Raw genomic sequence first — 25,243 nt, 5'->3', positions numbered from 1 at the left:
CGTCTTTTCATTATCAAGGCTTGTGGCGACATCACGCACTGTGGATCCCGCCGGATCGTCTCATTGCAGACTGTTGGCGAGACCGCAAACAAGACCGTGTGGGGGGCACACAGTACTGGATCTGCTTGCTTTTCATCTCTTCTATGTAGAGTAGGACAGTTTCAGATGCATTTTGACACAGTGCTGCCATCTGCCAATCCTTCTTCGTATTCTTGCCACGCAATCGGCGGGAAAATCACCGAACCGGGTTCAGCGCCCGTTTCGAGTCCCTGGATAATCAAGACTCCGAATTGTTCAAGATAGCCACAGATAACCACAGACACGTAACGTTAACCCGCCCCGCAATCGGATTTCCCCACGGGCCACGGCTGGGCAGGCCTCTTTGCGACATAGTCAAGCGAGTTGGTTGCTTGGAATACGGTGGGGAGAAGAGCTGTTTGCAACAGCCTCGTATTGAGGCACTTACAGTCACAGCTTGTCGGCACACCAAAATCGACCTCGGACAATGGCTGCGGGGTGATGGCAGCGCGGGATAAGCTGCTATGGCTGTCTTATCCAACTATCGATTGCCGGGAAGGGGATGACGGAGATGACGTGATGCCAATATAAGGTACATAGGGCACGAGCCTGTCACATATAAGTGAGCATTAACTTAGTATGAGTGTTCTCTTTTGCTGGCAACCTTACCGGCGATTCATGGGAGAAACTCAGTCGGTATGCGATCGGGCGCCATTATCGTAGTTTGCTACTAGCGCCTAGCTCATCCAACGGTTTCGCTGAGACACTCGACAAGGACGCGGTTTGCGTATTTCGACGCTTGCACCCCTTTCTCGACGAGGCTCGTGTAGAGCTCCATATCAGAGGCGGGCAGATCACCCCTGAACCAGAGGTTTGTCACCTCGTCTCGAGTAGGCAGGTAGGCAATGCAGCAAGCTGCCAACACCTTCTCATGCTCAGAGGGGATTGGATCAACGACGATGCTAGGCGTAGAGGCATCCTCTGCATCTTGAACCAGAGCAGCGACACCGCCTGCGACTGTGTCAACACAGTCAATACCCGCGTCGGCAAGCGCAGCAGAGGCTACGGTGATACAACCGCTCAATGCATTCATCATGTCCCACACCTCCTCACCCTGACTCTTCGACGTTTCCCGGTCTTGGTCACCCTCGATGATCGAGATGATGATGTCAACCCCGCTCTTGGGCCATCGGTCAGCGATGATGGCACCACGGAGCGCAGCCTCAAGGTGAATGCTGAGATCCCGCTCGCTGGGATCGCGGAGATAGCCGCGTCTCTGTTTCGTTGCGAATGGGGCATACTTGACGTGCGTGGAGAGGACAATGTGAGGGGAGAAGGGACTTGATCTTGGGAGCGATCGTGGCCCGTGAACAGAGCAGCTCAGTTTCAGCCCGGACACACCGGGTTTCGCTGAGGTCTCAATCTCTAAATAGGCCGATCCAGAGGCGGATGGGGTTACACCCGTCTTGAGGTCTTCGCAAGGTCAGCAAAGCCCTATTTGCTGGGTGCTAAGACACATACACATTTTTCGGATCACATTTGGGGGCCGTGATCGGACCTTTGCGGACTTGAGTTCCTGAAGACCTGCATCCTCAAAAAAGGGAGGTATGGTGGCCGCCGCAGGCCCGTTGATCCGTCTCCTGTCAGTCATGGCTAGGGTCGGTCACTGAGACTCCAACTTTGCAGACGCTCGGTGTCTGTTCGAGGAAGAGTTGTGATGTAAAACTCCTCGAAACACAAAAGGAAGAACGATGGGTGGTGTTTAGGATGATATTGAGAGTAATGGAAGAGTCTGCTGGCTAGCCCGTCATCGCAGTGCTTGACAGACAGAAAGGTCTTTGCTTGATGAATCGCGGTCCTCAAAATGGGCAAGCCACAATTTGTGCAAGAGACAAGCCACACACTGCCGCAGTGCTAGCCTTCACGGGCTTGGACCCACATGCTGCCCCACCGACCTGGCAGAGTTTAAACTGAAAATTTGGAACCGATGTGCAGTCTCTCTTTACTTTTCTATAAAACCATCGCCAGGTTGGCGTAGCACGATGTTTGGCAGTGCTGCCTCTTACGCCCATACGGATCGATCGCGGTTCCTACTAGCTTTACAAACCAACTGATCGAAGACTCATCTCGCAGCGTTTCCATTGCTGGTAGCTTACCGTCCGCAGTGTGCTCACCGACCTTGTCGAACTGGTCAACAACAGCTTGGGCTTTGATGCTCAGCGATGTGCTTACTGTCCTCGCTCTCACTAATTGCCCTTTAGCTGATTCCGTGGATCATCATGCCCTGTGGGTAGAGTAAGTCAAGCCCCGACCTGTCAACAATCTTCTTCCCCAATTCCTTTCATGATGATTTCACTTCCACAGTTCACGCGATTTCCATGAGCGAACGAACTACATGCACTACCATCTGACTCAGCTTCTATCATTGTCGCCTTCATATTATCTGTCGGGTTACCAGCTTTCAACTGACCTCGCAGTAGTAGTGTATTCGACCACCTTGTACCGTCAATCTTCAAGCACCGCATACAAGGTAAGAACGCTCGCCTCCTTTCCAGACCTCGCTTTCTATCATGATGAGATCTTTTTATTTCAGTTCTGCTTCTGAAGAAGAATGAAGATAACCCTATACCAAAAACAAATCTCTGATGTGTCCTCTTACGTGTCAACTTCACTCGGCCATCGCCTCGTTGAACCCAGCTGACCCGTTCTAGATATGTGGCGTGCGCCTTGTCCAGCAGTCTTTGGCTTGCTCCCCCAGATACGATGGTATGTACCGCTATCTCTTGGCTACCAGCTTCTTCCACCATGATGACAATAGTCTATCCATTCAACGATATGTACTGGCCGAGCCATTCATCCGCACTTTAGCGTCTTTGGGCGCGATGACGAGTTGTGGTGTTGTCTCTTCGGAGATGTGATTTGGCTTCCGTTGTCCGGGCTTGGCATTCACCGTTATGGTGCGTGTCGGCTCGGGCCGGTTTGTATGGCTGAGTTAAACTGGCTTGTCTGAACTTCGATTCATGATCATACTGGCTTCACGCGGTTACGAGTTTCAGGGGAAGATCACTAACGCGTCCCCAGATTGAAGAATTGTCCCGAAGACTATTACTGATCCTCGGGCTATCCACAGGTAAGGAAGGCATGCCACTACACCCGTGCCATGGCCTCGTAATGTCGGCCATACCATGGGGAATAAGAGGCGGTTCTATAGTACAAGAACGATCCTCTGTAGTAGATAGCAAGAGTTCAATCCTAATATGGGACTGTTTACCAGATTGCAGTTCACAAGCTATGCTGAAGCTAAAGAAATCTCCTGGATATGTGTCAAGATTGACATATTGGACGGAGTACGGATTACTTTGATTGGAAGTGTCTCCCTCAACTTTTTGCGCGGAATTGCCCTGGATCCTAGCGCACAAGTGACGCGTGCCGACAGTACTTCGGCAGTCAGGCCCTGGTCCACTCAATTTAGCGAGAATCTCATCTGAACCGGGAGTTCGTCACGGCGCCAAGCCTGACCAGGGATGATTTCCAGAAACGAAACGCCACGGGAAGTCCACTGTTAGGGGGGCGTGCTGTTACGGACACATTTGCCCACACTTCGTACAACCGATCTTGCGATTGCCAACCTCCCCCGACGACCACTAACCATGTGCTGATCAGTGATCTCTCAAGATCGGCCCAATTGCGAAAAGTCCCATCCCGAACCACCCGCAGGCCGTCGAGCTACGAAGTGCGTACGCCGGCTGCCGCAACGCATGCACCAGCCGAGGGAGAAGCTTCCTGTCGGGCGCTGCAGTGAACCCGCATCGGGACACGATCAATGCTGCCGTTCGCATCTTCGGGGTCCAAGGTGACCCCCCGCCACCATGTGGGCGGCTATTCGAATGGATATCCGCGGGGCAGCACGTTCGACATCTCTCCTCACAGGTTCGCAGTCGTCCCGTCCCTCTGTCACCCTGTCAACCTGCCATCTTGTGTTCCCAATCGGCTTCATTCAACATGCTTCTAAGCATTGCCGCTAACAAAGTAATCTCTGATGGCCAGATTCCAGCCGCGCGGCACGGCATCAGCATATCGTAGCAGACGAACTCAATCCTTCGTGCGACTCGCCATTGTCGCTGCCGTCCTCTTCTTCCTGATCCTCCTCTCCTGGCGTGGCAGCTCCGCCCTCTCCATCTTCTCGCTCGGCCTGCTCGCGCACGACCAGGATTTCCAGCTCGAGACGACGCGGTACTACGACCTGTCCAATGTCCAGGGCACGGCACGGGGCTGGGAGCGCGAGGAGCGTATTCTGCTGTGCGTACCATTACGCGACGCGGAGCCACATCTGCCCATGTTCTTTTCGCACCTGCAGAACTTCACGTACCCGCATCACTTGATCGACGTGGCATTTTTGGTGTCGGATTCGAAGGACAGGACATTGGAGGTATTGGTCCAGAACATGGAGGCGATCCAGGCGAGCGAGGACGAGAAGATGCCTTTCGGGGAGATATCGATTATCGAGAAGGACTTTGGCCAGGTAGTCAACCAGGACGTCGAGAGCCGCCATGGGTTTGCGGCACAGGCGGGCAGGAGAAAGCTCATGGCAAGGGCGAGGAATTGGCTGTTGAGCGCGGCGCTCCGGCCGTACCACTCGTGGGTGTACTGGCGGGATGTGGATGTCGAGACAGCACCCTTCACGATTTTGGAGGATCTGATGCGGCATAACAAGGATGTTATCGTGCCCAGTGAGTTGCCGGTTGCGCCGGAAATCGCAAGCTTACATCTGGTATGCTGACTGAATGTGCAGATGTCTGGCGTCCGCTCCCTGAATGGCTTGGAGGAGAGCAGCCGTATGATCTCAATTCATGGCAGGAGTCGGAGACCGCGCTGGCACTTGCCGACACGCTTGACGAGGACGCTGTTATCGTCGAGGGCTATGCCGAGTACGCGACATGGCGGCCGCATCTGGCATATCTTCGCGACCCGTTTGGCGACCCCGACATGGAGATGGAGCTTGATGGCGTTGGCGGCGTAAGCATCTTGGCCAAGGCCAAGGTTTTCCGCTACGGTGTGCACTTCCCGGCATTTAGCTTCGAAAAGCATGCCGAGACAGAGGGCTTCGGAAAGGTTGGCTTGGAGGTTGCTATCAGACGAGCCGAGACCTTTGCTAATCTTGCTGCAGATGGCAAGGAGGATGGACTTCTCTGTTGTTGGGTTGCCTCACTACACGATTTGGCACACATACGAGCCTAGCGTCGACGACATCAAGCACATGGAGGTGAGTGTTATCTTTACTGCTACTTGGGGTGGTCGATGCTGATGCGCCGCAGCAAATGGAGCGGGAGAAGCTTGCTGCCGAGGAAGCAGAGAAGGAAAAGGCCGAGAAGGCCATGAAGCTAAAGGAGTCCTTCGGCGATGCCACCGGGCAGTGGGAGAAAGACAAGTCAGATCTGGCAAACATTGCCCTCGAAGAGAAGAAAGAGACTGGTGCTGGAGCACCCGCCGCAGGTACCGAGGATAAGACTGACGCCAAGGTTGCTGCGGGCAAGGCACAAGGCAAGACGGAAGACAAGACAGGAGATAAAGTGAACGCAGGAAAGGATGGCGTGGAGGATGGGAAAACATGATGCTGGCCTTGGTGGTTAGCGTGTTCTTTCATCTGGTGGTTATTTCATTTGCATCCAGCCTTATTTCAACAGGCAAGCACATCGAGAAAGGAGCGGTTACAAGGCGCGACATCGATTGCCACGGCGACGGCACTTTAGATGTTCAGATGTTCAACCGGAAGGGAAGACAAAAGGGGCACAACAATAATATCATGTAGACTACTTGTCATGGCTGAGGCGTTGGTCGGTTTGGTTAAGGAAATGGACGGTTTCAAGGAATAGAGACAGGTCGAAACGACAACAATGTCTGAATTTTCCTACGGCACTCATCGTGGTCTCCCGAGTCTTCTTGGACGCCCTTCCCCTTGCCGGTTGTCTGGGACTGCCAGGGGCAGCTGTGAATGGCGGGGCCGGTAGTCGCCGCTTAGCCGACCCCTGATGAGAGCGGGGATATCAACGGCATGTGATTGGCTAGAAGGCTAGCAAAGTGTCCGCCGGCTTGAGCAAGGATGGGCAGCTCTCTCATCATGGCAGGATACCTAGCATTTGATGGTTCATGGTTGTTCCAACACTTCTCTATAACACCAACTGGTCGCGCCAATCCCCGACGACACGGCTTCGAGAAGTGTATGAAAGTCTCCTGAGAGCTACTAAAGACGGTGCTTTGGGGTCAAACTGGTGTTCTGCGCTCAGGAACCGAGCCTTGACACCTTCAAATCACTACCTATCGCCCTGCGCCCCGGTCACAAGGACAGTTTGTCCCGTCTGCTCGACGCTCGCCTCGTCCCTGGGCTGTGACTCCGGTCAACAACGCAACCACCGGATTTCCGGGCTTCTAACCTGCGCCTGAACTTGCGAGCGTCGTATTTGCCGCAGGATGAGCGGACTTGCCCAGCTCGTCGCGCCCAGAGAAGCTCCCGTCTCGCCAGCACTCGGGACTCCTTCGGCTCGACGGAACCCGCTGCTCTCCTCGCGCATGCAATACCGGAGCCGCCCGGTGTCGGTGGCTGTCGATCCAGTCTCCCTCGTCATATCCGAGTGCATAGCCATTACTTCGGCCATCCAGAAACATGCCCGGTCCCCGCACTCGTCCGTCTCGGCCATTCTCGGCGGCAGCCCCAACCTCATCCAACTCGTTCCTCCCGGCCCCGGCACGCGGCACCGCAGGTCAGCTTCCGGTGCGCACACAGATGGTGCCGGCGACCTCGCGGCGAACAGGTGGGGGTTGCGGGGGAAGAAGGGCAAAAGCATGCAGGATAACCCGCTGATCTCCGGATTTGGGAGGTTGCGACAAGAGCTGGCCGGCGTCAAAGGTACTTGGCCATGGGGCAGAGAGGGTATGGGCAAGCAGAGGCTTTTGCTGACTAAAACCGGTAGATATACACAGATTCGACTCCCTGGTGCTACTCTACCCCTTCCTACAGATCATCCAAGCGAAGGGTACCGCCGCTCCTGTTACGATCCTTGCGCTGAGGGCCATCCAGAAATTCCTCGCTTACGGTTTTGTCGCGCCCATGTCCCCCCGCTTTGCGCTCGCCATGCAGTCATTGTCTGCAGCCATCACCCACTGCCAGTTCGACATTAGCGATCCGGCGCAAGAGGAGGTGGTCCTGCTAATGATCCTGCATCTGATGGAGGATATGTTGTCGGGACCGGGCGGTGATATACTAAGCGACGAGAGCGTCTGTGACATGATGGGGCGCGGCCTGACCATTTGCTCGCGGCCGAGGTTTTCGGAGGTGTTGCGCCGGACCGCCGAGGCTTCGATGGTGCGTATGGTGCAGATCATATTCGAAGATCTGAAGCACCTCGAAGAGGAGGCCGGTGAGGAGAGCGAGGCGCTGGACCGACAGACGAGCGGGGACATGGACACTGTCAACATGGATCCTGCTACTAACGGGACCGATGTTCCGGCGGTTGCGGCTGAAGTGGCTGAGGTCAGTGAGTCGAGTCAGGCGGCCGAGCCCGCCGCCGAGGAAGCGAGGCCGTCGTCAAGCTCGGAGAAGCCCAGCAGTAGTTCAGAAACGCCTAGGAGTCCAAGCGCGGACGTTGGCCGGCCGAGCACAAGCTCGGTTACTGAAAGCGCCGCATCGGTTGACCTGCGGCCATATTCCCTACCGTCCATCCGGGAGTTGTTCCGGGTGCTGGTCAGCTTCCTTGATCCTCACGACCGCAGACATCCCGACCAGATGAGAGTCATGGCTCTGCGCATCATTCACGTGGCGCTTGAAGTAGCAGGCCCATCAATCGCCCGGCATCCCGCGCTGGCGACGATTGCGGAAGACCAGCTCTGCTGCTACCTCTTCCAGCTCGTGCGGTCCGACAACATGGCCGTCCTCCAGGAGGCCCTGATCGTGGCCGCCACCCTGCTCTCGACCTGCAGGGGTGTGCTCAAGTTGCAACAGGAGCTGTACCTCTCGTATCTTGTGGCCTGCCTACACCCAGCGGTCGAAATCCCCAGGGAACCGGGCATCGACCCAAGCCTCTACTCTGGCATCCCACAGTCGCCCAAGCTGGTGAAGCCGCCAGCATCACAAGCCAGCAGTGGCCGCTCCACGCCTGTGCCCGTTAAGGACCGCCAGAAGCTGGGGCTGGAGGGTGGTGCTCGCAAGCCGGATGCGCGGCAGGCCATGGTGGAGAATATCGGCGTCCTCGCCCGGATGCCGACGTTCATGGTTGAGCTATTCGTCAACTACGACTGCGACGAAGACCGCGCGGATCTCTGCGAAGACTTGATTGGGCTGCTCTCGAGGAACGCGCTCCCGGACTCTGCGACCTGGAGTACGACGAGTGTCCCCCCGCTCTGTCTCGATGCATTGCTCCGGTTTATACAGTTCACTGCCGAGAGGCTAGACCAGACTCCGGAAACTGACGGGTATCCTGACCCGGAGCTGCTGAGGGAGAGGCGGCGCAGGAAAAGGCTCATCATCAAAGGAACAAACATGTTCAATGAGAAACCCAAAGGGGGGCTGGCCTACCTACAAGAAAAAGGCGTGATCGAAGATGCCGCGGATCCGTTGTGCGTTGCCAAGTTCTTGAAAGGCACTTCGAGGATAAACAAGAAGATCCTCGGCGAGTTCCTGTCCAAGAAGGGCAACGAGGCGATCCTGGATGCGTTTATCAACCAGTTTGACTTTACGGGCAAGCGGGTAGACGAGGCGCTTCGAGCCCTTCTCGAAACCTTCCGTCTGCCCGGCGAGTCTGCATTGATTGAGCGTATCGTCAACTCGTTCGCCGATAAGTACTGCTCTAGTTCAGTCCCCGAAGGGATAACGAACAAGGACGCCGTCTTCATCCTCACGTACGCGATCATCTTGCTGAATACCGACCAGCACAATCCACAGGTCAAGCCACAGGCACGCATGAAGTTCGACGACTTTTCCCGCAACCTCCGCGGACAGAACGGTGGCGAAGATTTCCCCACTGAGTACCTGCAGGATATCTTTGACGCCATCAAGACCAACGAGATCATTCTTCCGGATGAGCATGACAACAAGCACGCCTTTGACTATGCTTGGAAGGAGCTCTTGCTCAAGACAGAGGCGGCAGGCCGGCTCGTGATGTGCGACACCAGCATCTACGACGCCGACATGTTCGCCACCACATGGAACCCCATCGTCTCGTGTCTCTTCTTCGTCTTCATGTCGGCCACCGATGATACTGTGTATGCCCGTGTCATCACTGGTTTCGACGAATGCGCCCGCATCGCGACGAAATACGGCAACGCGGAGGCGCTGGACGAGATCATCTACCGGCTGAGCTACATCTCGACGCTGGGCAGCGAGGCACTCTCGAACACGTCGCTCAACACCGAGGTGCAGGTTGGGGACAATAGTGTCATGGTGAGCGAGCTCTCGGTCCGCTTTGGGCGAGATGTCCGGCCGCAGCTGGCTACGCTGGTGCTGTTCCGTGTCATTACCGGCTCGGAGCATGTCATCAAGCAGAGCTGGAAGCATGTGAGTTTAGGTTGGCCATCGCGGAACGGCGTAGACGTGCTAATGTGCGACAGATCATCCGGATATGGCTCAACCTCTTCGTCAACTCGCTTATCCCCCCCTTCTTCTCTACCGAGGCCGACAAGCTCGCGTTGCCGCCGATCCCCTTGCAGCCGCCGTCGCAAGTGATTGACCGAGGCGCCAAACAGAACGAATCTGGTCTCTTTGCGGCGTTCACGTCGTACATTTCGAGCTATGCCGCCGACGACCCTCCTGAGCCGTCGGATGAGGAGCTGGAGAGTACGCTGTGTACCGTGGACTGCGTGAACCAATGCCACATGGGTGATGTGTTTGCCAACATTGCGTAAGTACCAGCGATCGTCGGGTTGTAACTCCTGCCTAACAAGTGCCAGCCTCCTCCCCAGCAACAGCCTCGAGGCCTTAGTCGACACTCTGCTGGAACAGATCCCGGAGGATGTTGGGTCAACCGTGATCACCGTGAAGACGGAAAACATTCCCCCATCCCAATCCCAAGCCAACGGGCAGAAGTCGTGGCATAGCAGCGCTGTGTACGATCCTGCTCTAGTCTACATTCTCGAGTTCTGCACGGTACTGGCGCTCCGCGATGAGAGCACGATAGAGTTGCTGGGCAAGCGCGTGGTAGAAGCTGTCCAGGCCATTTTGAGAGACGTGTCCCGATACCACCCGATTCTCATCGAACGGGCGACCTTTTACCTGTTCAACTTGCTCCAGGCCAGCTATGTAAGTGATGCTTCCCTTCTATAATGCGAGTCGCTGCTGATCGGCAACGCCCAGGACTTCGACTACGTCCGTGTCCCCGTCCTGCTGCACACCGTATCGAGCTTCCCCAGCGATACCCTGCCCAAAGCTTCCGGCCTCATACTACGCGGTCTCAAGATCTGCACGGAAAAACCGTGCCCGCTCCGGAACGAGATCATGACGTCGCCTGATTTCTGGGTCATCCTGCAGACTCTGGCTGCACACCCCGACTCGGCCCCGGCTGTGTTTGAGATCCTAGAAAGCGGCGTCTCGGGCACTCCGTCGGCCATCATGGCGGACAACTACGAGGCCGCCCTGGCGCTGCTGAACGAGTTCGCTTCCATGGCGAGTGTGGGTGCGGCGGCAGAGCAGAAGAATGATCGGAAGCAAGGGAGAAAGGGCGGAAGGCCTGTCAAGCAGGAGAAGCCTAGGTAGGTCCTCAGCTTGAATGAGGTGTTTTCCTTTCTGGGGGGTGATGCTTTGCTGACTAGGAATAGCGAGAATGCTGTTGTTGAACGCGGCGTCAAGGCCCTCAACAACATTTATCGCATGACAGCACGCATCCCGCACCTGATGAAGCAGTCGCATCTGGAGAGCAGCGAAGGTGAGCGCCTGGTGCCCCATGATGTGCCGGACCATCACTAGCTTTGCTAACCTATTGCCATGCTCTAGCGTGGTCTGCCTACTGGCTTCCGGTCTTCCAGGCGCTCACCACACAGTGCACCAACCCGTGTCGCGAAATCCGCCACCTGGCCTTCAGCTCGCTGCAACGATCCCTCCTCTCGCCCGAACTGACTTCGGGCGACGAAGAGCACCGCGAGTGGACAGCCATCTTCAGCGAGGTGCTCTTCCCGCTGATCCTGCGGCTGCTCAAGCCCGAGGTGTTCTCCTCGGACCGCGACGGCATGAGCGAGACCCGCGTACAGGCGGCGTCGCTGCTATCCAAGGTGTTCCTGCAGTACCTGGTCATGCTCTCCGAGTGGGACGGCATGCTGGACCTGTGGCTAAAAATCATCGAGATCATGGACCGGTTGATGAATAGCGGACAGGGAGATAGCCTGGTAAGCAGCCGATACTTGGGGAGGGGAGAGACGAGAGAGCGTGTGTGACTGACAAGGTCTTGCGCAGGAGGAGGCTGTGCCTGAGAACCTGAAGAATGTGCTCCTGATCATGTCGACCAACGGGTACCTCGTACCGCCGAGCCAGAACCCGGCAAGGGAAGAGCTGTGGAACGAGACGTGGAAGAGGATCGATCGGTTCCTGCCGAACTTGAGGGCTGATCTGGCTTTGGACGAACCTGAACCTGAACCTGAACCTGAACCTGTGAAGGCCGAGGAGCCGCCCAAATCTGCCGGTCTGTCGCCGGCCGCAGAGGAGGAGCAGGCGAAGGCGCAAGAAGTGGTATGACACGGTTCTTGGTTGAGACGGGGGTGATACCAGCATGAGAGAGCGTGTCGTTGGGAGCTGCGTGGACAAAGGGGAGGTGTGGTTTTGATGTTCTGCATGTGTCGGAGTTTGCTAGGGCGGTTTTCTACTGTGGTAGCTACTATGGGGTGCGATAGAACAAAATAGAGTGTGACGGAGCGTTCCTACGCACGACGGCCTCGCATTAGCGGAGGGTTTCATTCAGTTCTCGATTGGATCATTGGATACTATCCGTACTGTGGTATGTACTTGTACTACGATACGAACATACCCCGCCACGCCCTGTCCAAAATTACAGTTCCAGATCCGAAAAAGAAGCCACCACGACATGATGCATCACAACGATAAAAACACGTTCAATTAAACTATCTAATACCCAAGCACTCATCGCCCCTTCCATTTCTATGTATTGTGTATAGAAGTGGGTAATTTTATCCCCGCAAACGTTGATGATTCCTGTTGCAGGTCGGCCCAATCCTCTTCTGTAAGCTCCTTTACGATACGGTTTGGCCTGGATGTGTAACCGTAATTCAGGATAGGGCGTGCCCGCATATCCGTTCAAGGTACCTGATTCTTACGGTGTGAAACACAGTGTCATGTGTATGTACATCCACTGTGCGTCGTCTTCAAGCTTGAACTTGTGATCTTTCCCAACTCAATGATCCGCCTCAATCACTACAGCTTTGGCTTCCAAATTGGCTACTTTGCCTTTCAGCTGGATATCATTTGGAACAGAATCTGCAGCTTCATGTGAGCTGCTCTTCTTCGTCTGTTGCTGCCACCGTGAAGATTCCTGGAATCCTGGCACTTCAAAAGTTCAGATCAGAGTCATCCGGCAAAGCAGGAGTCACTCCAACTCTGCAGTCTACATGGGAGAGCCTGAGCAGCTTATAGGACGGTGCACATGCTTATCCGTCCCGTCTCGCTCAAGTCACCACGGAGTCTGAACTTTTTTATGCTCATGAAGCGCAAGCTCCATCAAACTTCGTCTCCACCCTCAGCAACTGCTTCACCATCCAAGAGAACCGCAATGGCCTCCAAGGAGCGTCTACAACACGAAGTACTCGCATGGACGTCTGGGCAGGTGGGTATGCGGGCACGTACCTTGCCCACCATCACCCTCAACGCCCGCGAGGAGCAGCTCAAGACGCTCCTCCTCGAAGCGGCCAAATCCATCGACGACCATGACTTTGATGGTAGCACCGATGCAACAACAGCAGCAGCAGCAGCAACTCATCAGCCGCGTGACCGCCTCGTTCTGCGCTGGGCGGGCGGCTGGGTGCGCGACAAGCTGCTGGGCATCACGTCGCACGACATCGACACGGCCATCAACGCCATGACGGGCGAGGCCTTTGTCGACCGCCTGCGCGACTACTGCGACGTAGCCGCCCACCGCGAGCGCCACGCCCTGCAGCCCGAGGACATCGGCCGCCTGCACACGGTGCCCCGCAACCCGGACAAGTCCAAGCACCTGGCCACCAGCACCATCCGGCTGTGCGGCCTGGACGTGGACTTTGTGAATCTCAGGAAGGAGACCTACACGGCGGATAGCAGGAACCCCGTCGTGGAGTTTGGCACGGCCGAGGAGGATGCCCTCAGGCGGGACGCGAGTGTCAATGCCCTGTTCTATAACCTGCACACGGGCGAGGTGGAGGACTTCGTGGGCGGGTTGGACGACTTGGAAAGGGGGCTGATTCGGACGCCGATGGAGCCGCTGCAGACGTTTCTCGACGACCCGTTGAGGGTGCTGCGGCTGGTGCGGTTTGCGAGTCGGTTAGGGTTCAAGATTGATGAGGAGGCCGAAAGGGTCATGGCGGATGAGAGGGTGCTGGGCAACTTGAGGGTCAAGATCAGCAGGGAGAGGATTGGGGTGGAGCTGGAGAAGATGCTGAAAGGTGCGTGCGCTCTCTCGGGTTTCGAATTTTATTCACTGGATCTTTGGGCGGTCAAGTAGGGGAGATTGACATCTTTGCAGGCAAACGGCCGGTCGAGTCGCTACGGCTTATCGACAGGCTTGGACTCTATCACGCCGTGTTTACGAACCCGGAGCGCGAGGATATGCCCCGGCCAGACACGACAACCTGGCGGGCGGCTTACGAGACCCTGGAGCAGCTGGAGACGACCAAAACTCCAGGATCCATCTACGACTTACTCGTCACGAATGAAGAAGCGCGGTACTACGCTTGGTCGTTAGCAACCCTCACCCCATGGGAGCAGCTGCCAGACGACCCGCCACTGGCGCCAGGAAAGCCCGCCTTGCCGCTGCCTATGCAGGCGGCCAGAGGGGGCTTCAAGGCTCCCAACAAGCTGTGCGACATCATCACCGCCGCCCACCGCCACCGGGCCGCGATCCTCGAGCTCCGGGATGTGGTGCGCGAGAGGAGCCCATCAATGAACGAACGGGACCGCTTTGGGATGACGATCAGGGAGTGGGACTCCCGCGGCGGGAACTGGCGGCTGCAGGTGCTGTATGCCATTCTCGTTGATGTGGAGATCCGAGGAGAAGTAGGCAGCAAGGGAGGAGGAGGAGGAGGAGGAGGAGGAGGCGGCACCCTGGAGCAAGTGTTGGCGGAGTGGCAGCAGTTCCTGGACCACCTTGTCGAGCTGGACGTCATGAACGCCCCGTCGCTCAAGCGCTTGGTGGACGGCAAGATCCTGGCCAAGGAGCTGGGTGTGCAGCCCGGCGTTTGGATGGGTGCCGCACTCAACGTAGCGCTGGCGTGGCAGTTTAGGAATCCAGGGGCGCAGGATCCGGCGGGCGCCATTGACGAAGTGCGCAGGAGGAAACAGGAATTGGGGATCCCTTGAGTGCGGAATGGTCGTTAAGTGGGCTTTGGACGGAACAAGACACTCAGATGCTGCCATCGAAATCTGTTTGCGATAAGGTAGTAGTGGCTTTATTTAAAGCGTCGCGATTTGAAAGAATTGGATTTAGTGGAGAGGGGCATTCGAGTTCCACCACCCCTAGACCCTGACAGTACAGGTACCTGCCCTTGTGCTGCCTTGATTAGCGCCTAGCCCGCTGAAAGTACAGTGTAATACAGGACCTGCCTGACCCATTTCCAGCGCTTTCTGGTCGCACTGTATCCATGGACCAACACATCCGACAATCCAAGCAGGGTATGATTCTCACCAGCACACGCGCATCTCCAAGGCGCCAGGTTTGTGGACTTACCCCTCGCTCAAGCCTCGTATCTGACGGCCCCAAGTGCGCGTCCGCTTGCAACATCGAAATGGCCTGGTTCGAGTCCATCGTGCGTGACGCTGCCTCTGTGCTTAGCGACTTGGACAGATTCAGCCTGCCGGGGGAGGCGGCAAGCAAGCAACTAGCCCGGTGTATGTTGGCGTAGGATGCAACCCGTATATCTACATCTCAGCTGCTGACATGCGTCACATGGATAGATGTGCCAGAATCGCTCACACTCAGAGATCTCGCGGACGCAGCGAGGGAGCCCCTGGGCAAAGCTGCTGCGGCGAAACCGGCAACTGGAAGGGTTCGCGCATCATCACTCCCACTTATATCTATCCTGTGCCGCGGTAGCCTGACCGTCCATAGGATCTAGAGATGGTGAGGGCCGCGCTGCTATCTGTCTTCGTCTGCCTGAAGCGTGAAGGCGGGATCCGTGGGGCATCTACAGACGAGGAGGACCTTGGAGCGGTTCAAGAACTCGCCAATAACGTTGCCCAAGTCATCGCTCCCGCCGTGTCTCAAGATGGAAGTGCGAGCCGAGATAACGATATGGCCGCTGGTATGTCTGAATCCACGCTGGCTCTCCTCCGCCACGAAGGCTCATTGTGACAGCAGTATTCAACCAGGCCCCGAAACCTCGTGACAAGCTTTCCCAGCACTGCATGTCCACCTATACCCTCGGCATCTCCGCCCTTGAAGCGCTCCTTACTTGGAACTACTCGGTTCCGCTGGGCGACGAAGTGCTCCTCACCCTCCTCTTCTACGCGGACGAGAAACACCAATGGGTAAGCCCCGACGCCAGAACGAGGGCAGACAGCCTTCTCGAGCAGCACTTCAATGCCGCCGGTCCGACCAAGGAACAGTTCATCACCGAGACCGTCCTCCAACGCTATCTACGCCCTCTCTTCTCCAGGTCTAAGCCAGCGTCCATCACGGCATCCGGCCGAAAGACTGAGTACACTGACAGCGCAGCCACCCGGGCCGAGAGCATCCCAGACGACACGGCCTTGACGAAACCGTGGAAATACACCGACCACCGGGCCATTCCGGCATTGGCATGGGCAGTGCGGGAAGCAGACGTAAGTTTCTTTCAGGGCTCAATTTCCAATGCATCACAGACTGGGGGTTATCTCTCGTGTACTAAGCAACATGAAACTAACCCAAACGCCATCCGCGCCATCGTCAAAGAACCCACTCATCGCCACACACTGGCCGTTATTCATCCCGGTCCTGCTGACCCTGGTCGACGATTCCGCCACGCCAGTGCGCAGCCAGGGCCTCCTCATCCTGTCCGACTTCCTATCCAAGTTCCCGGACAAGACGCTCCATGATACGGGCCTGGCCAAGGTCTTTGAGGACGCCATCTTCCCCACCCTAGCCTTCCTCCCCAGCCTAACACCCGAGGACGAGTCCGTGCAGCTCCTCGGCCCAGCCTACCGCGCGCTGCTCGGCCTGGCAAACAAGCAGCCCCTCGTCGGCAAGGACGGCGTGCGCAGAGAACCGAAGAACAGCCTCTTGGACAAAATGCTCCGAGAGGGTGTGTTCACGGGGTATTTCCACGCCAAGGACCACGTCCGCATTGTGGAGCTTCTCTGCCAGCAGATGGCGGAGATATTGAAGGAGATGGGCGTCCATGCCGTGAAGCATCTCAAGGTGAGCGACCACTTCCAATTTTGCGCCTCCCTTCCAATACCATCTCAAGCTGATGCTAGGGCGGTTGGCAGGATCTAGTGCCAATCCTCTCGTCCATCATAACCGACCCATTTGCGCCGGTGGTCCCGGAAACGCTTCTCGCGGCGATCAAAGCGCTTCAGGCGGTCCTCGCAAACTGCTGGCCCCGGATCCCGGCGTCGCCTTGGCAAGATGAAATCATCAACGCCCTCGCGCTCTGTTGGTTGCACCTGCTAGAACACGAACACTCAGCCGCAGAAGATAAGGAGCAACCGGCGTGTTTGCAGAAAAAGGGAAAGGCGGCGTATAGCCTGATAGAGCAGGAGCTGGTAGCGTCGGTTAAAGCCTTATCCACCGTGCTAAAGACAGCCGAGGGGGCGATCGATCTCTCGGTGCACGTCGCGCCCCTAGTGGAGAAAGAGCCTCGTCTGGGTGGGCTCTTCTCTCCCTCCAACTGAACTCCCCATTTCCGTTGTCAGTTGTATCTTGAGGTCTGACTGGGCTTTGCTCCGGCATTGTGATAATGGACTCGCCACCCCACGAAGCCCGTTCATCACCACCATGGCGACCAGCGCGGCTCCCAGACCCTAACAGCACAGCAGCAGCAGCAGACAGCGTCGGCGGCATCTCCTAGTCCACCGGCTGCTGCTTAAACAAGCTCTTGCCCCTCAGCCACTTGCGATACGCCTTGTACCGCTTCTTGAGCGCGTCGTCCTCCGTGACCGTCAGCGGGTTCTCCGGCACTTGCACCGTCTCGAAATACAGCGCCATGTCTCCCGACAACGCCTCCTCCCCGTTCTCTCTCTCCTCGTTCCCCTGACCTGCACCACCTCCAGTCCCGGCCCAACCATTCGCCCTGTTGTTGGTACCGTCGTAGTTGGGAAGGCTACCCAACCCCTCGTCCCGCCAACTCCCGGCCACATACTGGACATACTCCGGTTCGATCTCCTCCGCCTCGGAGGGGAGGAGCTCCGATGACACGACCAGCGGCAGGTTGTACGGGTGTGCCACGTAGCGCGCGTAGTCGGCGGCCTCGGCGGGTGTCACGGACGGGTTGAGGCTGTCGTGCACCACCTGGGTGAAGGTCCACTGGGCGGCGCGCGACTTTTCGAGGGCGGTCTGGTGGTGGTGCGGCCTTTCACTGGGTGTCGTGGTCGGGGTTCCGCTCCCGTTGCCGGTGCGGGATTGCGGATGTTGTTGTGCTTGATGATGGTGCGGGTTGCTACTGCTACGGTGATAACCAGGGCTGTGGCGTGGGGAGGCTGTGGCAACTTCATCTGCGCTGTTGTTGTTATGGTTGTGGTCGTGACTGAATGGGGATGAGGAATCCTTTTCGAGGCTGGAGTGGCGATGGTGGTGTGCATAGGGACTGTGGGGGTGATGTTTCTCGTGCAGCCAGCGGTGGAGTGACAGGCGGCCACCGTTACCGTTGACTGTAGGTGTAGTAGGAGTCATAGGCTTCTCGGTATCGTCGGCAACCCGAGAGAAGTCGTGGGGGGCCACTATAGTCACTTCCTTCTTGGCCTTCTTCCGCTCGTGGGCATCGCCGTCGGCCTCGTTGCGCACCCGAAACGGGCTGAGGTCGTACCGGCCGTCCTGGGTCGCCTTGAGGGGAATGTACTTGATGGTGGAATTCATCTTGTAGGGGAACATCTTGGGGAAGGAGGAGAGGGTGGAAGGGCGGTAGTATTCCAGCCAGTAGTCGTCATAGGCTGAGATGGGCTTTCGGGCTGTGGCTTGCTTGATTTGGGGGTACGGCGGGAGCAGGCGCTTTTCTAGAAACTGTGGCGTGTACCAGTTGATGTAGTCACGCTTCCGCTTCTCCAGCCATGTCCGGGGGTCCTCGTGATGAAGGTAGTAGTCCGTGGCCAGATCCCACAGCATAGGCTGTCCCTGCGCGAATATGTAGTTCCCCAAGAACAAGTTGTAGGCTTCCTGGCGCTGGCCATCCAGGAACGAGTTGTTGTAGTAGCGCTTGAAACTCTCTATCATGTCTCGCGAATGGCTGGTCCACTGGTTGATCTTCCGGTATGTCTCCATCGTGTTGACCAGCTGCGACCCGCCATACTGCACGGCGATGGTGTCGCCGTGGTCGTGGTACATGTGGGTGAACAGATTCACAGCATCTGTATCGTACTCAATCGTAGTGTCGCCCAAGATGCCGAGGGCATGGAGTTGGTGGCCCAGCGCTCGCTTCCCAATGACAAACTGAGCTGCGTTGGTCCGGTCCAGGCAGTCGATGCAGTTCGTACGTGCCACGCCGTTCTGCACCCGAATCGGATCTGTATGACCGTCACCGTTCTGGAAAAAGTCCGTTGCCTTGACCACTTCCTCGGCGATGGCCTCGAGCGTGCCAATCACGTCCTGGTCGCGGCTTTTGGCAGCGCGCGACATGTCCCAGGCACGGTAGATGATCTTCTTATCGGCGGGTAGAAACTGATTGAGGTAGGCGATCGCGCGCGTGTACTCTTCCAGCAACTTGCTCTCGCGCGGCGTCCGCTCACGAGCCTTGATCAGGTTCAGCACATAGATGGGAGCACCGTAGCGCTCAAAGAGATTGTCGAAATGCAGGGCTGCTGCGGTGTAGAAAGGGTCTACCAGGTTCAACTCTATCGGCGGCTTTGGCGTGACACCCGTGTTGTCCTGCGTCCAGTAGAGCGGTATGGAGCCGCGATGCTGCACGTATGAGGTGTACGTAGGGTTCGCAAAGAACTTGGGACCCGGCGCATGGAACGAGGTCGTCATGGCTTCTGAAACGATCTGCTCCGTCTCGACATCGTTGGCCACGTACCCCAGGTCGTTGGCTCCTCGCTTCAGGAACCTGGCGCCCGCAAAGAATCTGCTTCTCCGAGCAATGATCGTGATGTGGGCTGTCCTCCCGTAGACAGACACAGCAGCCTGGTCGATATAGCCGTGGATAATCGGCCGGCACCAGTCAAAAGGCGCATTGAGGACTTTGGCGGCTGGCTGAAGCAAGTGGTTGTTCCAAACGAACATGGAGTTGAGGTCGTCATCTGCGGAGCACGGAAGGCCGTTGAGAAGGGCCGTCCTCTCCCGGGTGATATTGTGCTGCAGGGTTCGCGTGATGTCGTAGGAGTAGCTGTAGTAGAAGGAACGCGTCAGGTCCAGATTGTTGAGGATCCCCAGGAAGCGCGACTCCTCGGTGTTGCGCTGGTCCATCTTGAAGCTGGGCGATGTCAGGGGAATGAGGTCGGTGCCGTCGATCTGGTAGATGTAGTGGCCGCCGATCATAGCGACGGTACTTTTCTTGGTGATCAGCAGCATGTAATAGGGACCTGTGAACTTGATGAACCCCAGCAGACCCCAGGTTGTGCAGCGCAGCCTCAGTCCGCCGGTCCCCTTGTTGCCGTCGTCGATGGTGTCGAGCAGTTGATTCATGTCCTTCTGTGTGTAGACGGTCTTGTCGTCGGTCATGCTCAGCTCCGAGGCGTCCTCGTTGGTGCGGTCGATTTTGAGGATGCGGTAGCGCTTCTCGGTTACATCGCCGCCGACAATGTAGAAGCGACTCGCTGTCTCATACAGGCTGTACCGGTGCATTTGCTGCTTCAACTTGAGACGCGGCCGTGGCCCTCCCGTTCCGTCGGCGACGCCAGTGCGCAAGCCCCCATCGTCATCTTCATCGTCCTCGACGGTTCTGCCCAGGCCGGGGCGTGACGCCGGATCAGGGCTCGAACTGCGGTGAAAGGGCCGCGCGACAGCCGGTTCGTCCTCGTCATTGTCATCCCCTACACCCCCGCCGCCGGCACGCGAGGGAGCCGAGGCGCCCGACGCAATCGAGTCGGCATCCGTGGCAGCATTATTATGCAGCGGCGGGAAGATGGGCTCTGGCGTGTCTTTGGCTTCGGGCGGCCGTGGTTGCTGCGGAGGCTGCTGTTGTTGCTGTTGCTGCTGCTGCTGCTGCTGCGATGCCGGTTGACGTTGGGCTGCCGTGTCCGGAGGTGCCGCACCTACAATGGTACTTGCGCTCGCGAGTTCCGTCTCGCCCATGTCAGCCATGGTCTCGGTCGCACATGTTGCTTATCGATGGGATGCGCGGATGCTCCAAACGTGACGTCAAACAGTAGGACCCACATTGCCCACCCAGCCACTGTGGGAGGAAAACCACCAAGTCGTCTTGGCATTGCATTTGACAGCACAGGTAAGAACGACAAAGGCCGGGCAAGTAAAACAATGGCCGGGCAGCCAAACAGATATGGTAGAACGCATCAAACTGGCCAAAACAGAGCATTTTTGAAGGGCTTGATAGGTTTATTGCATTTCTATGGATTCTACGACCTCGAATTACGGTATTCTAGCCATTTGCGCATCTAATATACCCTATACACGCGCGTATTACCCTGACTGGGTTCGCGATGCGGTATGTCAACCGGGTTCGCGATATGTAGGTCGATGGCATTCGCGATCGGGTATGTCGACTGGGTTCGTGGTGCCGTAGGTCGACGACATTCGCGATACGGTATGTTGGTGGCAATTGCGATATAGTATGTTAACTAAGTTAGTAGTGCCATGCGAATAGAACTAATATATCATATTACAAGCCTACCGTAGGTGGTTAATACTAGTATACTCTATTGTGAATGCCGTTGATATACTGCATCGCGAACCCGGCTGATATACTGTATCGCAATTGCCACCAACATACCGTATCGCAATGCGATCAATCTACGGCACCACGAACCCAGTCAACATACCCGATCGCGAATACCACCCGACTTACCGTATCGCGAATGCCGTCGACGTACCCGATCGCGAATGCCACCGATATACCCGATCGCGAATACCACCCGACTTACCGTATCGCGAACGCCGTCGACCTACGGCACCACGAACCCAGTCGACATACCCGATCGCGAATACCACCGACATACCGTATTACGAATGCCGTCGACGTACCCGATCGCGAATGCCACCATATACCCGATCGCGAATACCACCGACATACCGTATTGCGAATGCCGTCGACGTACCCGATCGCGAATACCATCAATCTACGGCACCACGAACCCAGTCAACATACCGTATCGCGAATGCCATCGGCCTACCTATCGCGAACCCGGTTGACATACCATAGCGGACAGGGCTATCGCGTGCGCGCATGTGACTACGGGCACTTGGAATAGGGTAATTCGAGATCCCCGAATCTATGGAACTATGTAAAATGGCCCAAAAAGCCCAGAAAACACTGTTTTGGCTAGTTTGATACGTTTTACCATGTCTGTTTGGCTGCCCGGCCATTGTTCTACCTGCCCGGCCTTGGTTGTTCTTGTGCCGTCAAATGCAATGCCAAGACGATTTGGTGGTTTCCTCCCACAGCACTGCCACACCTAACCCACCGGGTAGCGGGTTGAGATCGGAGCCGCGCAAAGGTGCCTGCAATACTATGTACTGCTCAATACGTAAAACAATCCAACATTTAACTTCGTTAGATACACCCTACCTGAACTTGGTGAGCCTGCCAGGGCAGAGTATTCCAAGCGACCATTTGTATGACCCCCCTAGCCCTGATATTTCCCAAGATAGATACACACACCTACGAGTAGCATAAGATTGCCAAGAGCCCGAGATTCAAGACTCAGGATAGCACATATAATATGAAAGGATACACTCGAGAGACCTGGTCGCGACTATCAACCAAATACGTAAATGCGACCCAATCAAGCACTCTCGAACTAATACTTAAACACAGGATATGTCCTAAGCTCCATGCTGGGCCTATCGCGGCTTGCGAACGACAGTGTGACAATGGCTGCCTTAAATAGCAGGTACAGTGTCCGTCAAGGACCATCGAGACTTTGGCACTTTGCTCAGTTATGTGAACGTTGTGAGGACTGTGTGCCCCTACATTGCTCGCTGAATCAAGAAGCCGGTCTGTTGAAGGACGTATGCATTCTGCAGTTCTCCATCCGAACGCGAAAATTCAAACACTCGCGATCCATCTCGAGCTTGAACCTGCAGATCCTTTACTGACACCTAGGCTAGCAAATTCATGTTCACCTATCGCTTTCAGCATGGCGTGCTGTATTTCCCCTAGTACTCTAGTAGTTAGACGAAAAACCTGGAGCCAATGAGCCATACGCCTCAGAACCCAAGCTTGATCCAACATGCGGCCTGTCGAGTTCTACGGACAAAGCCAAAATAGATCGATGGATTCTGGTGCATGGTACGTTGCGGCAGGGGACAGGCGGTCGACAAGACCCCGGCATTACGAGCAGGTTTTCTGGATGGTATTATGGCGGTAACCTAAAAGCGTTATAGATGTGGGATTGGATGTTCGTAGGAGTGATGGCAATAGAAGGTTGTGGCATTGATCCCATCTACTGTGTGGCTTTGCTCTAGCATGGAAGACTTAGGAGTTAGTATTAGGTTCTACATATTTCAACTAGGTATATACCCATAGACGCATCCTAGGGGCAATATACCAATCATCTTTCAATCTTTCTTCGTTGGAGCAGAATCCAATGAAAATCAAGACCGGACTTCAACGGAGTGAAGTGTTCAAATATAAAACAAACGGCTTCGAAGATGTTTGCGGTAATACGGACTAAGTGACTTCCAGGTTGAAAACGGTGAGGAGCAGCACTAGACTGGGTCCATGACTGCAGCCAAAGAAGGGTATCGGGGATGAGTAGGTACCTTATGTAATTCAATCATTCATTGACCGCCGTGGCGATTTTCTCAAACATATATTTCTCCAATGCGAGCCGCATGGCTGACAGTCACTTGGGCAACATAACGAGTCCTTAGCGAAAACCAAAAGGACCACAAATCTTGATGTATCATCTAGTTTTCGTTACACCGATCTGACTGTCAGAACTCCTCGATCATAGATGGGATATCTGACTTTGTCATACCCCTCGGCGCGAAAGTCTCCGAGCGTCCAATAAGTCCGAAGCTGAGTGCTTGAAGTGCCCGGCCCGGCTTCGCTTCGGAGTCCGATGCCGGAAGGAGGCGCAGACCTAGGTAGTATCTTACAGGTTGAGATTACAGGTGCTTTTGCTCCGGATGTCTCCAAATGAACCCCGAAGCTGGGTATGCCATTTATCAAGCCACGAAGCCGATTCCCCGACTACAACCTACTGGCACTTGATAGGTACCATCACACATGCACCTGCCACAATTCAAACACGATGGTCTACTAGTAATGACCCGGCCATGGTAGCTCCTACCACTTCTTGTCTGCTACTGCAAGCGGCTCCTGCCCCGTGCCACTTACCTCGAGCGGGCTGATGAGTGAGCAGTCTTAGTTTCCGGCCTTTCCGCTTATTTCTCGCTCAACATCGCCGGTCCATTGCTATTTCGGAAAGGGGAAGACGTCGCTCGACCAAAGGTCACCACGAATGCCACACCGCTATACATCTAACCCACATCGCCACAACAACAACATGGCGGAACAAGTCAGGGAGATAAAGGTTCTCTGCCTCCACGGTATGGGCACAAGCGCCGAGATCTTCAGAGCCCAGACTGGTCAGTACATACTCACTTCCTCTTCCGCCCCCACTCCCCAATTTGAAACGACTCGGATAGTGATACTTGGCCTACTCCTTCAATGTGCCAATCTCAATATTAAAAGTCAACCATTGAGCTAACATCCATCCACCCCCCAAAAAGCCGCTTTCCGCGCTCGACTGCCCCCGAACTTCACCTTCACCTTCCTCGACGGACCCTTCCCCTGCCCGCCCGCACCAGGCACCGACCGGCTCTTCAACTCGGACGGATTCTACGGCTGGTGGACACAGCCGACGGTCGACGCCATCCGGGGCGCCCACCTGCGGCTGACCGACTACATCGAGGAGCACGGGGCCGTCGACATCGTGATGGGGTTCTCGCAGGGGTGCTCGCTGATTAGCAGCTTCCTGCTGTACCACGCCCGCGAAACCCCCGAGCAACCGCTGCCCTTCCAGGCGGCTGTGTTTGTGTGCGGCGGCGTGCCGCTGCCCGTGCTGGAGGACCTGGGCGTGGACGTGCCGCAGCGGGCGAAGGACATCAACGACCTGACGTCGCGCATGATGAAGGACAAGGCCGGGCAGCTGGTGGAGCTGGCCGAGAACCTGAACCTGATCAAGCCTGGCGTCGGCCTGTGGGACGATACGGCGGGACTGCTGCACAAGCCCGACGAGCTGCCGGACGAGAAGGACGTCTTTGGGCTCGACTTCACTGCCATGCCTAAGGACGTGCGCATCACGATCCCGACGGTGCATGTCTACGGCGCCAAGGACCCCCGGTGGCCGGCGAGCCTGCAGCTAGCGTATCTCTGCGACAATCGGAAGCTGTATGACCATGGCGGAGGACATGACATTCCCAGGTCGACCGAGGTGTCGAACAAGATGGTCGAACTGCTTGTGCAGCTGAGCAAGGACATACGGGCAGAATGAGAGGTACGAAGGGGTGCCAGGGGTGGGGGGCTCTTGTTATTTCTCTTCCATGGTTAGATAGGATGTGGCGTTGGGCGGCTCCCGCAGCTTTAGATGTTTACTGGCTTGAATGATGGATTGGGGCACTTCGCTGAGGGAAGAAGGCATGGTAGAGAATATGCGGAATGACGCACGAGAAGGAAGGCATTAGTTCTCTAGTGGTCCGTGAAAAAGTCTGGTTAGGCAGACTGTAGTTGGGAA

The 25,243-nt window shown here is 56.2% G+C and overlaps 7 protein-coding genes across 7 annotated transcripts; 5 read left to right on the top strand and 2 right to left on the bottom strand.

Moving 5' to 3' along the window:
• Positions 1 to 501: 501 nt before the first annotated feature.
• On the bottom strand, positions 502 to 1,911 carry B0T15DRAFT_158529 (3' exoribonuclease family, domain 1-domain-containing protein). The gene is made up of 3 exons (XM_062862083.1): positions 1,540 to 1,911; positions 688 to 1,491; positions 502 to 627 (listed from the first exon to the last, which is right to left on the bottom strand). Exons 1-2 carry the CDS (start codon positions 1,667 to 1,669, stop codon positions 761 to 763), a joined length of 861 nt encoding a protein of 286 aa, XP_062722720.1. The 5' UTR covers positions 1,670 to 1,911; the 3' UTR covers positions 502 to 627; positions 688 to 760.
• Positions 1,912 to 3,456: 1,545 nt separating this feature from the next.
• Positions 3,457 to 5,932, top strand: B0T15DRAFT_528648 (glycosyltransferase family 62 protein). The gene is made up of 5 exons (XM_062869053.1): positions 3,457 to 3,948; positions 4,066 to 4,748; positions 4,811 to 5,130; positions 5,186 to 5,281; positions 5,334 to 5,932. Exons 1-5 carry the CDS (start codon positions 3,842 to 3,844, stop codon positions 5,628 to 5,630), a joined length of 1,503 nt encoding a protein of 500 aa, XP_062722719.1. The 5' UTR covers positions 3,457 to 3,841; the 3' UTR covers positions 5,631 to 5,932.
• Positions 5,933 to 6,148: 216 nt separating this feature from the next.
• Positions 6,149 to 12,041, top strand: B0T15DRAFT_528646 (uncharacterized protein). Its single transcript, XM_062869052.1, has 8 exons — positions 6,149 to 6,922; positions 6,987 to 9,565; positions 9,619 to 9,908; positions 9,958 to 10,306; positions 10,361 to 10,755; positions 10,822 to 10,928; positions 10,997 to 11,385; positions 11,453 to 12,041. The coding sequence occupies exons 1-8, from the start codon at positions 6,487 to 6,489 to the stop codon at positions 11,729 to 11,731; spliced, it is 4,824 nt and encodes a 1,607-aa protein (XP_062722718.1). The 5' UTR covers positions 6,149 to 6,486; the 3' UTR covers positions 11,732 to 12,041.
• Positions 12,042 to 12,336: 295 nt separating this feature from the next.
• Positions 12,337 to 14,698, top strand: B0T15DRAFT_158335 (uncharacterized protein). The gene is made up of 2 exons (XM_062862080.1): positions 12,337 to 13,644; positions 13,725 to 14,698. The coding sequence occupies exons 1-2, from the start codon at positions 12,654 to 12,656 to the stop codon at positions 14,555 to 14,557; spliced, it is 1,824 nt and encodes a 607-aa protein (XP_062722717.1). The 5' UTR covers positions 12,337 to 12,653; the 3' UTR covers positions 14,558 to 14,698.
• A 284-nt stretch (positions 14,699 to 14,982) lies between these two features.
• On the top strand, positions 14,983 to 17,068 carry B0T15DRAFT_484174 (uncharacterized protein; the record flags this gene model as incomplete). Its single annotated transcript, XM_062866211.1, has 6 exons — positions 14,983 to 15,085; positions 15,152 to 15,243; positions 15,306 to 15,498; positions 15,555 to 16,018; positions 16,128 to 16,592; positions 16,664 to 17,068. 6 exons carry the CDS (start codon positions 14,983 to 14,985, stop codon positions 17,066 to 17,068), a joined length of 1,722 nt encoding a protein of 573 aa, XP_062722716.1.
• B0T15DRAFT_158355 (phosphatidylinositol-3,5-bisphosphate 5-phosphatase) lies at positions 16,953 to 20,918 on the bottom strand. Its single transcript, XM_062862081.1, has one exon. It carries the CDS (start codon positions 20,625 to 20,627, stop codon positions 17,241 to 17,243), a length of 3,387 nt encoding a protein of 1,128 aa, XP_062722715.1. The 5' UTR covers positions 20,628 to 20,918; the 3' UTR covers positions 16,953 to 17,240.
• Positions 20,919 to 24,034: 3,116 nt separating this feature from the next.
• On the top strand, positions 24,035 to 24,997 carry B0T15DRAFT_376333 (serine hydrolase FSH; the record flags this gene model as incomplete). The annotated part of the gene is made up of 2 exons (XM_062864233.1): positions 24,035 to 24,095; positions 24,240 to 24,997. Coding segments are annotated over 2 exons (819 nt in total), but the record flags the coding sequence as incomplete, so codon positions are not given.
• Positions 24,998 to 25,243: the final 246 nt, after the last annotated feature.

This window comes from Chaetomium strumarium (assembly GCF_033439665.1).
Source record: "Chaetomium strumarium strain CBS 333.67 chromosome Unknown B0T15scaffold_3, whole genome shotgun sequence".
NCBI lineage: Eukaryota > Fungi > Ascomycota > Sordariomycetes > Sordariales > Chaetomiaceae > Chaetomium > Chaetomium strumarium.
Note: the sequence above shows the minus strand (reverse complement) of the source record. Positions and strands in the feature narration are given on the sequence as shown.

Bases quoted from the DNA above. Each gene is read 5' to 3' on its own strand.
- B0T15DRAFT_158529 (XM_062862083.1), bottom strand. From the start codon at position 1,669: ATGACTGACAGGAGACGGATCAACGGGCCTGCGGCGGCCACCATACCT. The intron at 1,492-1,539 runs GTATGTGTCTTA...GACCTTGCGAAG, and splicing joins AAATGTGATCCGAAAAATGT to ACCTCAAGACGGGTGTAACC.
- B0T15DRAFT_528648 (XM_062869053.1), top strand. From the start codon at position 3,842: ATGCTGCCGTTCGCATCTTCGGGGTCCAAGGTGACCCCCCGCCACCAT. The intron at 4,749-4,810 runs GTGAGTTGCCGG...CTGAATGTGCAG, and splicing joins CAAGGATGTTATCGTGCCCA to ATGTCTGGCGTCCGCTCCCT. The intron at 5,282-5,333 runs GTGAGTGTTATC...GATGCGCCGCAG, and splicing joins ACGACATCAAGCACATGGAG to CAAATGGAGCGGGAGAAGCT.
- B0T15DRAFT_528646 (XM_062869052.1), top strand. From the start codon at position 6,487: ATGAGCGGACTTGCCCAGCTCGTCGCGCCCAGAGAAGCTCCCGTCTCG. The intron at 10,756-10,821 runs GTAGGTCCTCAG...GACTAGGAATAG, and splicing joins GTCAAGCAGGAGAAGCCTAG to CGAGAATGCTGTTGTTGAAC. The intron at 10,929-10,996 runs GTGAGCGCCTGG...GCCATGCTCTAG, and splicing joins GCATCTGGAGAGCAGCGAAG to CGTGGTCTGCCTACTGGCTT.
- B0T15DRAFT_158335 (XM_062862080.1), top strand. From the start codon at position 12,654: ATGCTTATCCGTCCCGTCTCGCTCAAGTCACCACGGAGTCTGAACTTT. The intron at 13,645-13,724 runs GTGCGTGCGCTC...ACATCTTTGCAG, and splicing joins GCTGGAGAAGATGCTGAAAG to GCAAACGGCCGGTCGAGTCG.
- B0T15DRAFT_158355 (XM_062862081.1), bottom strand. From the start codon at position 20,627: ATGGCTGACATGGGCGAGACGGAACTCGCGAGCGCAAGTACCATTGTA.